A 12660-nucleotide genomic window follows, 5' to 3' on the forward strand; every position below is an offset into this window, starting at 1 on the left:
TCAATGCTGATCAATAGCTAAGGGCAGAGATCAAGAAGATGGGGCTGGGCTCTTTTCAGTGGTGGCCAGTGACAGGACAAGGGGCAATGGGCACAGACTAGAACACAGAAGATTTCACTTAAACATAAGGAAAAACTTTACTTTGAGGGTGCTGGAGCACTGCAGGCTGGCCAGAGAGGTTGTAGATTCTCCTTCTCTGGAGAGATTCCAAACCTGCCTGGATGTGTTCCTGTGCAGCCTGATCTAGGTGACCCTGTTTTAGCAGGCAGTCTGGATTAGATGATCTCCAGAGGTCGTTTCCAAGCCCTACCAATTTGTGATTCTGTGACTTACCTTTGTGTTTTCCATGCATGGTAAAGCATTTAACCATGCAAGTGATTTAATCCACGCCTGAAAATGCTGGCAAAGAGGTTGCAGGTCTACTTAAAAACACTAGAAATGCTTCAATCAAGAATCTCTTCTCCCTTGAGGGTAAAATAATGCTTGTGTTTTGGCACTAAGGACTTCTCACATACCATGCTTTCACTGATGCTCAACAAATCCAGGTTGCAGTATCAGACCAGAATTTTTGAAGTATTTTTTGCTCCTGGAAATCACTCTTTTATTTAAGGTGTGTTTAGTTCTTCGTTGTACTCCCCAGTGTCTTTGAACCCAATAGATTTATTTAGAATAAACCAAACCAGGTTGGAAGAGACCTTCAAGATCATCGTGTCCAACCCATCAACCAATCCAAACCACCCAAACAACTAACCCATGGCACCAAGCACCCCATCAAGTCTCCTCCTGAACACCTCCAATGACGGCGACTCCACCACCTCCTTGGGCAGCCCATTCCAATGGGCAATCACTCTCTCCGTGTAGAACTTCTTCCTAACATCCAACCTGAACCTCCCCTGGTACAGCCTGAGACTGTGTCCTCTTGTTCTGGTACTGGGGGAGAAGAGACCATCATCCACCTGTCTACAATCTCCCTTCAGGTAGTTGTAGAGAGTGATAAGGTCATCCCTGAGTCTCCTCTTTTCCAGGCTGAGCAATCCCAGCTCCCTCAGTCTTTCCTCATAGGGCATTTCATTACCCATGTTAGCTCACTCATTTATTTCCAGCATCTTTCTCAAAATCACAGAGCCACAGAATGTCAGGGGTTGGAAGTGACCTCTGAAGATCATCTAGTCCAACCCTGCCGCTAGTGCAGGGTCACCCAGAGTAAATCCCACAGGAACACATCCAGGTGGGTTTGGAATGCCTCCAGAGATGGAAACTCCACAATCTTTGTGGGCAGTCTGCTCCAGTGCTCCAGCACCCTCACGGCAAAGTTGTTTTTCCTTGTGTTTACATGAAACCTCCTGTGTTCCCGTTTGAGTCCATTTTCCTTTGTCTGGTCACCGGGCAGCACTGAGAGGAGTCTGGCTCCATCCTCCTGATGCTCACCCTGTGGAAAATCCATAAGGGTTATTAAAGCCTTTTTATATCAATTAGCATTTTAAAGTACTTTTCCTTTGCCTCACAGCTTGCATGCTGGTGTGTTTCTTTAAAAGGGAAAGTCTTTTTCTAGATCCTTTGCTGCAGGACCACTTCTCAGGGTTCAGAGCTTGATTTGTCTCAAGGACCAGGACAAAGAAGGAGGGTCTCCTGTTGCTTAGATGTGCAGAGCTTTGGAATGCTGAGGACCTTCATCTCTTGGTGGTTAGCACTCAGTCCCTGGCACCTCATATCTTGTAAAGATGAGATTCAAGTAAATTATTAACTGTTGGTTACAGTGGCTTGGTTTGCATGACATTTGACGTTCAAACTGGCCCTTGTTCCATCTGTGTGCTTTGGAGCAAGACCAAGAACTAAATTTAGTTGGTCCTGGCTGCAGCGCTCGCTGTGACCCCACGCTCCTTATCGGTTTACAAAGGGGCAGCTTCCTGTTGGTTTTCAGAGGTTTTGAATGGCGTTGGACAGGTTTGCTCTGCTCTTCTGAATGCTTAGACATAAGTGGATTGCTTCCTTGCTTCTTCTGCTTTTTTTGGCTGTGAATAAATGGTGCTCAGAAGGGCTGGCAGATACTCGCTTTGGCAAAAGAGCTGCAAAGGACCAAGAAGGATCTTTATTAGTATCTAAGTCTCCAAAGTAACTGGATACCAGCTTTTGAGTTTTTCTTCTAACTCTCACATCTAGAAACTTGATGCTTTTTGAGAATAACCAGAATCAGAATTCCATGCACTGGAGACTCCAGCCACCAGTATTGGGTGACCTGCAATGGGCGTGGGGACTTCAGTGTTGCTGATTCCCAGTGATTTTCTAGATAGCAGCAGCAGGGTAGCAAAAAGGGTTTACGCCAGCTCTGTGTCACCAAGGAGTCCTCTCTGATCCAGCCCAGATTCAGCTCTGCAATGTGTTTGAAAAGGACTAAGTCAACTTCCTGGCTGCATTCTGATCGTATCTCCAAACATTACAGGTTGTCAGAGTAGATTATGTTTGTGTCTTCTTGTCTGCCATGGTAACTTTGTTCATCAATTCCTCTCTTTGCCAAAAAGTGCTAATCTAACACTTGAGTTGTAAAGTTTCAGAGCTCTTGAATCAGTAAATTTTGAGATACATTCATCATGGTACTGAAAATCCTGGGATTTGTCCCAGAGTAGGCATAATGAGGTAATACCCACTCTGACATTTCAGGAAATGACTTGTAAAAGAGAGATTCCTTTCAGCATTCACTGTAGTTATCAGTGTTGAAGTGACAACTGGAAAACCCAACACTGATAAGAGTCCCCTGCTGCAGCCCTTCCAATGAGAAGGGGTGTTGCCTTTGGGGTCAAGTCAGAGCAGCACGTTATACATGATGAAGGAAAAATCACACAGAAAATAAGAGGCTTTTTTTTGAGGTGGTTAGCTGCATTTTTGTAACTTGGGCATTTTTCTCCTGTTTCTCCAGCAATGCGATCGGTCCCCTCGTTGCGCTCTGGCTCATCTACGAGCAAGGCGGTGTAATGCAAGAAGCATCAACTCCTGTCTGGCTCCTGTTCTACGGAGGCGTTGGCATCTGTGTTGGTCTCTGGGTCTGGGGCAGAAGAGTCATCCAGACCATGGGTAAAGACCTCACTCCAATCACACCATCAAGGTAGGTGCACAGTTGTCATTAAGCGTTGTGTGAACTTTGTGTGTGAACCAGTCTGAGAAATCCCTGCTCCGGTACTTTGTTTGTAATGCAGTTCTCTGGATTTGCTGTGCTTTGATTGTAATGATAACCTGCCTTCGCTTCTCCCTCTTTCTAAAAAATGAAAGGAAAAAAGAGGAAAGGAGAGAAAGAAGGAAAGAAAGAGAAAGAAAGTGAGAAAGGATAACCCTGTAAACTAATACCGAATGTTTCTGAAGGCATAGAGGTCTCCGTGAACAGTCTTCTGCTGATGACCTAATTAACGTGGCAGAAAGTGCATTTGGAAATGGCAAGCTTGCAGTGGCTTTCCTACTGTGCTTCTGACTATTAAAGCCATATGTATTTATGACAGTAATTTTCATCCTTAATGCATACTCGACCTCTGCTGGTGCTTAACCAAATTACTAATTAGGCATGATTCACCATAACATAGAGCAGTAAAAAGTCCCTGACGCAATGAGCCGTGCAGCCAGGTTGCTACAGATGACCGTGCCGTTCCCATTGTTCAGCCCTTCCTTGTTCTCTTAACTTAATCCCTATGACAAAACTCAGTTGGAGATAAAACGGTCGAAAAGAAGAAACAGGTAAGATTTTGGCACGCTGCACGGTATCAGTCCCAGCTGATGCAAAGAGTGATTGTGAAGTGTTTTCTTATGCTTCCTGCAGTGGATTCACTATTGAGTTGGCTTCGGCGTTCACAGTTGTGGTAGCTTCCAATGTTGGACTTCCTGTCAGTACTACACACTGCAAGGTATGCCTTTGCCCAGCGACTGCAGTCAAGGCAGCCTGGACTGTTCATCTTAAAATTGTGCCGCTCAAGCCAGTGGATAATGGCACGGTGAGGGGAAAACAGCTGCCGGCGCAGGACAGTTAGGTGGTGGTGCACACCTCAGTCCTGCCGGCAACACTGGAAAATAATCAGGCTTCCAAAACACCCATTGGAGTTGTCACAGTAAAGTCAAAAAGTGTGAGCTCCATAGCTGTGGCTAAAGCAAATCAGCCCTTACAAAAAAAAACCAACAAACAACATACCTCAATTTTAGAGCAAATGATGTCAAGGAAGGCCTCTGCTTTCCTCCAACGGTGCCATTTGAACCTGGCTGGGTAGTGTTTCTCCCTTGTTCAGAGGCTGCGCACCATTCATCGTGTGTTCTTCACTTTCTTGACACGTGCATGGCATGGGACTTCCTGCATATAACTCGTTTACTACAGGTTTTCCATCTGTCTTTTTTGTTTGTTTGTTTGTTTGTTTATTTCTTCACAGTGGATTTTGCATTGAAGTAATGTGTGCGCTAACGGTACTTGTAGCCTCAAATGTGGGTATTCCAATAAGCTCCACCCATTGCAAGGTATTGGAGTTTGCAGTGATCCCATCAGTAAATCACATCACTAGGACGAACCATAACCACACACCAGAGAGAGCAATTGCTGCAGATTGCCTTCACTATGCCGCGTGCCCTGCGGACAGTGGCTGCGAAATAATGAGGCCGGCTCACAAAGCCAGTATGGTGAAGCAAAGTCAGTCTTAGGAGTAACTGCACAAAAGTCTGGAACACCTTTCACCTCCCCCTGACCATACCAAACTAATATAGACCTGGTAAAATAATCTAGATTCGTAGTTTGTGTGGTCTCCCCCACCCCTGTTACACCTAGCGTAGAGCCACCTGTATGAAAACCATCGTAAAGCTAATACTTTAATGTCTGTCTTCTTTTGAAACAACTCATCCTCACTTTTGTGCACTGTAATAGAGAATCTGGCTCCTGTCATTAGCTCTTTGAGCAAGGTTGTTGGCTCTTGTTTTTCCTCTTTTTTTTGTACAAAAAACCCCAACAAACCATTTTGAAGTCTAGATACAAGGTGAGCAATGAGCGGCATTTCATAGTGGCCTATGAGATGTGGTGTGAGAAGACATTTCTATCTTTGTAGGCAAGAGGGAGCATGTGGACATGGACACTGCTGGAATGACACAGTGGGAATCTGGAATTTTGTTCCCCAGGAAATTCCTGAGTTAAATGTCCTGTCTTTCTTTCCTTCGCTTCCCCATGTACCCTCAAGCTCTTGGATACACAAAGCTGTCTCTATCCCTCACCCTCTGGCAGGATGTGAGGAAGCTCCTCCAAAATCAGAGACCCCAGAGCAGCAGAGCCCCCTCTGCTTCAGGACATACCACCAAGTCCTACAGGAGCCAGATCCTGTAGAGTTTGCCACTGCACTCTGGGGACCTTGGAGGCCTTCTAGCTCTGGCTGGGGCAGAGGCAAGCAGGTTTTTGGGGCTGCCTGGCTCCATGGCACAGCAGGCGGGCTGGCAAGAAGCCAGGCATCCTTGCCTGTGACATTGACCTGGTTTCCAGTGAAAGAGTCAATGAAATCCACACATCCTGCAAAATGCCCCAAGTTGGTTGAATTGGCCTTTTTCTAGTGAAAACCATTTCTTCAGAAAGCCTTCCTCTGTTGCAAAATCATTTCTTTCTTCTGCTGTAGAGCTCTTTGAGAAGCAGCCAAGACTGAGCTGCTCTGAAAGGCTGTTAGATTTCCTGGCGCTGGCTGAACTCTGGGTCCTCTGAAAATCAAGCAGGGAGGGGAAAAATAATAACAACGTGATCCAGTTGTAAAAATGCTAGGCTGAAGCCATCTCCCCTTAAGCTGGCTGGTATATCAAATGTGTGATGAAGAATTTGTCAGGGAGAATAATACAGCTTTGATTATCCCAGTTGTGTGCCTGACGCCAACTGTTGTAAGAAAATACACTTGGGTGCAGACAAATAGATTGAATTTAAACAGGAAATGTCTTGGAAGCCATAAGCTAACAAGAGGGTGGCATTAGGAGGTCTTCATTGGCTCAACACAGTTAAAGGATTGGTCTTTTCTAATAGAAGAGAAAAATAACTCTTCATTTAAAAAACTACTTCCACAAAGGCAGCTGATGTGCTTGGGTTTTGTCTGCTCCCTGTGGTATCTCATTCGATATGGGAAGATATCTTAAGATTACTCATTCTTAATGGGAAGATCCACTTTGCAATAGGGATTAATACTGTTCCAGGATGTCACTGTATTTGAAGTAAGTGACTCTGTGTTTCAGCCAAATGAGATCCTGAGTTGAAAGATCCTAAGATAAAGCAAACCCTAGTAACAGACATATTCCTTGTTTTCTTTGAGGGCTTGAGTGAAGGAATAAAAGAACTCTCAATATAATTTCTGTGGGAAAATACCTGTCTGAAAGTGCTGTCAGCCTTTGAGGCAGAAATGCCTTAAATATCCACAGGGGAAAAAACTATTTCTCCCTAGAAATCAAAAAGAAAATGTGTTCAAAGTGAACCTAATCCTAGAACTCTAGAATTTATCCTATTCCCCAACATCTGCTCCACAGCAAATTAGCACTTCCTAAAGTGGGAACCCTGCTGAAGCAGTGTCAGTCACCTGCACCTGTAGCAGCTACCCAAAGCAGTGACAAAGGAGGAGCATGAAACACCTGAGGAGAAGGGAGGCCTTTTTGAGGTGGAGTGATAGATGAGAAATAATGAAGGGAACCTCTGAGCAGCAATTTTCAGGTCTTGGAGTAGATGTGGTAGCAAACTAGAGAATGGAAGCAAGAAGAAAAGAATTAGCTTCTAAGAAAGATTCATCGAGCACTCTAAGATCAGGAACTGCACTTGGTCCTGAAAGGAGGTTGGAGCCAGGTGGAAGTTGATCTCTTCTCCCTAGTAACAAGGGGTAGGAGGAGAGGAAATGGCCTCAAGTTGCACCAGAGGTGAAACTTGGATATTAGAGGAAAATTCTTGACTGAAAGGGTTCTCAAGGACTCCCCAAGGGAGTGGTTAAATCTCCATCCCTGGGGGTGTTTCAGAGAGGCTGGGATGTGGTGCTGAGGGACATGGTTCAGCACCAGACTTGGCAGAGATAGATACTGAATGGACTGGATGATGTTAAAGCTCTTTTCCTGCCAAAACAGTTCTATGATTCTATAAATCAGAGACTTTGCTCTACTTGAGGTAGCCACTGCTCAATATGCCTGTCCTGAATCTACAGCCCAGCAGCCTCTCCATGCTCTGTACTTGCTAAGAGCCTGAACTGCACCTTCCTCCTTGCCACAAGTCAAAGGAGAGAGAAAAGTCCCTCTGAAAGCTTCCAAGTTACAAGGGCCTCAGGGAAGGACCTAATCTGTTGAGGAATTAGAGAGTTTGAAGACAGCAGCCCCATTGCTCTGCCTGCAGCCCTTCAGCTTCCCTTGGGATTTAGCACTGCAAGACAGCGTGGTATGAGTGCCAACCTTGCCTTTCTGCTGCCCAGGTAGGCAAATGAGGATATTGAACCTGTTGATTTATGTTAAGATCTGAGCTGCAGGAGCAAACAGACTTTCCTCAGCTGGAATGGGCTGGACACCCTCACACATGGCTAAAATCAGAGTGCAGAAGTTAGATGCTTTTTCTGTGCAAAAGCGACTTTGCTGAGGTCATACTGCTAGCTCCCCTCTGCTGTGGTGATTTGGGGGTTCTGCAAAATGTTCTGTGTTGCTGTGATGGAATTGATCATGTTCTGTGGTTCATGGTGATGTGCCCTTGCACGCAAACACGAGAGCCATAAAGCATTTGTGTTGTGCTTTAAGCAGAGCATACTGAAGGCAAACTGCACTGGTCTCAAACCAATCTCAAAGTAGATATCATTTGAAATTCTGCAGATGGTGTAGTGTCCCTACACCCAACTTTTAGCTACTCTCCTAACCTCTAGTCCATCCAAATCACTATTAATACACTAAACTTTAATAATGTTTAAACCAGATTACCAATGCCATCATTGCTGATACCTCTGAAATTTCAGGGAGGACTCGGAGATTACCGTGCACAGACTGCAGCCTTGCTCAAGAAGCAATGCTTCTTGTAGCAAACATGACAGAGGGATGCTGAGGACATGCCATATGCAAAGCAGAGCCTGGCAGCTGAGCTGCTGAGAAACCAAACGCTGGTTTGGGGGGGTTCCTCTTAGCTGGGCACCTCCTAACTACACTGACACCTCCTAAATACAGGGTCTCCTGTTGTCCACTCAGGGAGTATTCATATTAAATATTAGCTAACAGGTTTCCTTACTGGATCAAGCTTTAGCCTGAGGTCTTTTTAGTCCTAGAATATCAAGTTTGGTTTCTCCTTGTTTTGCCAAAGCCACTCTTGAGAGTCCTATGTCCCTGGAGTTGCCGGGTCTTCCACAAAGGAAGAAGAAATGTTAAGCAGGAGCTAGAAGTTAAAGAGGTGTTCAGATGCACCTTCATTATCCCTGCCTCCCTGTCTTCCCAGCATTTATCATGAGGAGCAGCCCATCCTCTAAGCAGGGACTGATAGTTCTACTAGGAAGGAAAGATGAGTCACCTCTGGTACTTCAGGGAGCACAAGCCCACCTGGAGTTTCCATTAAAATAAGATACTCCTTCCACACTTATTGCTGCTTTACTGCTTGCTCTGAGCAGACCTGTGCTGATTTACACATTTGTTAAGGGCGCAGAGGGCCAGGGCAGAAAGAAAACTCAGTGGTTCTGAAACGTTTGCCTCATGTTTTTTTCACCATAACTGTTGTTCTTAACCCTGTTCTTCCTTAAAAAGTAATATGCTGGGTTTATACTTGAGCCTATCAACTGAAAATACATCTGAAGGAAGAAAAGAGTGGCCCATGCCACAGTGTGTTTTGTTTTCAAAGCCACTGAGCTACCCAGCTGCCCTGGTGTCAGTGCCTTTGAAGGGTATTGTGGTGCTTTATCTATCCCCCCACCTGAAGCCAGACCTCTTGATGTTGCATGCCCCATGGCATCAAGCTGATGACTTCGTCTACAGGGAGGATTTTTAGCTCTGGATGCTTTGCTTGGCTGCCTTGTCCAGAAGGGTTGGGTTTCCTCAGAGGGCTGGGACTGATGAGTTTGATGTGGGGCAGCTGTATGGGACCTAGTTTGCCCTCTGCCCAGTTCCAGTGGCTGTCACAGAGTGGGTTCAGCTGCTTGTATTGCTGTTGCTGTCCTGTTTACAGCCCACAGCTCTGAAATACCAAGTGTTTTTTGGAGCCAACTCTGTATGCCAGGCTCTTTGGCAGCTGCTGGGTGAACAGCCAGGACATCCCAAAACAGCAACAGGACAGGCAGGTGGGATGGGAACCATGCTGGCTCTCCTGACCTGCCCTATGCCACACTCTCCAGCAGAGCCTTAAAACCAGCTTTCCCAGTGTTTCTGTGATGTAGATCCAAGTCTGGCCAGACTTGGTGGACAGTTGCCCTTTCCCCTACAGACTGAGTCAGGTGCTGTATGAGTGGAGAGCTGGTCCAGTTGCACTCATGGCCAACCTGGGAACTAGCAGGGCAGAGTAAAACCCACAAATACCTTTATTCTTCTTTGGCTGACCTTAAAAACAGGAGAGGATTGAAAAAGCAAGGTTAAAGCACCCTGTAGTTGTTGCCCTTCTGCCACCTCCCCAGAACAGAGCTGTCGTCATCATCATCATCATCATCATCATCATCATCATCATCATCATCATCATCATCATCATCATCATCATCATCATCATCATCATCATCATCATCATCATCATCATCATCATCATCATCATCATCATCATCATCATCATCATCATCATCATCATGGGCTGTTTTATTACAGAATTACACAGAAGCAGGGAATGTTAGGGGTTGGAAGGGACCTCCAGAGATCATCCAGTCTAAAGCCTGTGCCATTGCAGGATCTCCTAGAGCAGGTCACACAGGAATGCGCCCGGGCAGGTTTTGAATGTCTCCAGCAAAGGAGACTGTGGGAGCGTTGCTTGGTATCAGCTGACTGGCATTGGTGCGGCCGTGGGCAGGTTAGGAGCGCTCAGCCACCCCCCCCTCACCTCTCGCCTCCCTCTCCCAAGGTGGGCTCGGTGGTGGCCGTCGGCTGGATCCGCTCTAAGAAGGCTGTGGACTGGCGCCTGTTCCGCAACATCTTCCTGGCGTGGTTCGTGACGGTGCCGGTGGCCGGGCTGTTCAGCGCCGGCGTGATGGCCCTGCTGATGTACGGCATCCTGCCTTACGTCTGAGCAGCCTCCTCCAGCCGGCGGGGCGGGAAGCGGCCGACCTGCTACCCAGGGGAGAAAGCCTTCCCGAGCAAGAACCGGCCGGAGAGGACCCAGCTTCCATATCTACTGTACATAATAATGTGTCATATTGGTGACATGGTGACGTGGTGCCATTTCTTATCTATTAAAGAAATATATATGCATATAGTAGGTAACGATACCTAAGTTATATTATCAGTGGGGTGAAAATAATGGCCTAGAATTTAATATTTAGGAGAAACAAACAAAAAAAAAAACACAAAAAACTGTACATAGTGTATCATTTTGGTGGTGATTTTTTAAAGAACCTTTTGAAGAAGAGTATGGGAGAAAAAAACAAATTGTTTCTTGTCCATTTGCTATAAGAAGAAGCGAGGTACAGGACTGTGTATCACATGGATTGTTTTGTTTTGTTTTGTTTTGTTTTCCTGGGTTTTTGGTTGTGTTTGTTTTTTTTTTTAAAGGCTATTAAGATACTGGAACAAAAGAAAAAAAAATAAATGTGCAGAAGTGCTTTTCATAAAATAACTTTGTTCATATCATCTGGACCCGTGTGTGCCATGGCGGTGATGGTTAGGGCTGTGTAACTACTGACAAACGGTTACCTTTTACACGGTGCATTTCCCTCCTCTATTTTGGATAAGAAAGTTTAGGCAGTACCAAAGAAGCAGGGGAAATAGCTTGCCAATAGTTATGTTGTTGTCTACACCTGTGGGCGTGTGTTGTGTTTCCCCACCTCTACTTCACTGGTCTTTTCACCAAGCTCCCACCAGCAAGGTTGGGGCGGTTCATGTCTTAATGTAACTTCAAACCAAACTACAAAGCACACACTAAGTTGGTCCGTGTTACTCACTAGGCAGACCACAGTTCTCCGCAGTAGCTGACAGTACACTGACTTCATTTTGTGGCTTGAAGTATCTCACTGCTCACCTTTTAGCTTTTGCCTTCAAGTCTCAGCTCCTGGCTGCCTCGCTATCAGTCCCAGTGGGATAGTGGGCTGCCAGACTCCTCTTTTTCTGGCCATCCCGCCACAGCCACACAGTCTCAGGTACATGAGTGGGGCCGTGGGGTGCACGGCATCCCAGACATCCAGAAGCAGAGGACAGCAGCAGCTGGGAAACAGGCTCAGCCCTGGTGTTGTGGTTGAAGGTATGGGTGCCCACAGGAGTGCCGACCCACACAGGGGCTGGTGGAAGGAGCACAGCAAGGATGTGAGCAGATGCTGGGTTCCCCCACTCCGTGAGTCCCATCCCATGCTACAGCCCACCAGCCCATGCTGCCAACCTGGGCCTGCATGGTAACTGGCGTTTGGGATGGGATGTTTTTGTGGCAGCTCAGGGGGAAAGTGGGCAGCTACATCCCCTGCACAGCTTTGGAAAGCACATTGGGGTGAAGGTTATTGTTTTGTGGGTAGGGAGGCAAAGGGCAAGGGGTGCCCAGAGGTGTTTGGGAATCTATTACTGTTTAAATGCTGCTAAAATGTTGATGAACCATTCTTGGTACTCCATTGTGACTCTTCCATTGGTCATTCATACTAAATTTATAATAAAAAGATAAACAGCCCCCACCACTCTTTGCCTCTCAGGTTTTTCCAGCGTTACTCAGCCGTGCCATCCGTACCAGGAAGGCTCCATGGTCACCTCAGACTTACTCCTTGGCATCCACTGCCTTTTATTCTCTGCTGGGCTTGGCAGGGATGAAGCCGCCGCTCTGTGCGGGGTGGACAAAACCCCGCTTTTCTTCCTGCCCTCCAGACTGCCCCAGCACCCAGCCCTCACTCTGCCCAGGGCTTGACTCACAGGCGTCTCCCCAGCAAGGTTTGGGAGCCTGGTGGCTGCTCACCAGGCACTTAATGGCTCCAGCTGGCCCCCAACCCAGCTTTCTGGGGCTCTAAGTATCCCCACTGCTGTGGCACCACAGTGCTTGGTTTCCAACTGCTCAACCCTAGAGCTGTGGTATAAATAGTGCTGGCAAACAAGTGGGACCATGAGCAGCAGCTGAGTGACCAGTCCAACCACTAAAAGCATTAAGGCAGCTTGGGACCAGTGGAAAATGGTGGGAGGATTCCTCTATCTCAGCACTTGTATGAACAAATGCCTACCCAGTGTCCCAGCAGCTTGCCACCTTGTTTTATCTAGAGACAAACCAGACTTCACCAAGCTGCTGCCCTCCCAGAAGCCAGCAGCATGCAGAGGGCTGTGTCAGCTCCAAGGTGTGTTTGACACCCACCCCCCCCAGCACACACAGCTGGGCAGCTGTCAACACACACTTGTATTAATAGAGCTGCTCTGAGGGAAACAGCCAGCAAGGAAGCATGTCCAAAACATCTGCACCCCAAACAGAGTAACCTTCAGTCTGGGGAGAGATGGAAAACCTTGAAGTGACTGTCTCCACATCACAGAGGTGCCCTTTGCTGCCTTGCAGAGGATGCACAGCTGATGAAATGCTCTGCAAATATGGGC

The 12660-nt window shown here is 46.7% G+C and overlaps 1 protein-coding gene across 5 annotated transcripts in view; it reads left to right on the plus strand.

Annotated features, from left to right (window-relative positions):
- The window catches only part of SLC20A2 (solute carrier family 20 member 2), a 68514-nt gene extending 56746 nt beyond the window's left edge, over positions 1-11768 (plus strand). For 3 of the 5 annotated variants that reach the window (XM_068137428.1, XM_068137430.1, XM_068137429.1), the window contains exons 9-11: positions 2915-3100; positions 3803-3887; positions 10016-11768. In XM_068137428.1, the coding sequence (XP_067993529.1) occupies positions 2915-3100; positions 3803-3887; positions 10016-10180 (436 nt within the window). In that variant the 3' untranslated portion in view covers positions 10181-11768. Of the gene's footprint in view, positions 1-2914; positions 3101-3802; positions 3888-4400; positions 4486-10015 lie in introns of all 5 variants that reach the window. The other 2 variants (XM_068137431.1, XM_068137432.1) reach the window with 2 other exon arrangements.
- Positions 11769-12660: the final 892 nt, after the last annotated feature.

This window comes from Melanerpes formicivorus, unplaced genomic scaffold (genome assembly GCF_026170545.1).
Source record: "Melanerpes formicivorus ecotype bairdi unplaced genomic scaffold, bMelFor1.0.p_v2 SCAF_4, whole genome shotgun sequence".
Classification (NCBI taxonomy): Eukaryota; Metazoa; Chordata; class Aves; order Piciformes; family Picidae; genus Melanerpes; species Melanerpes formicivorus.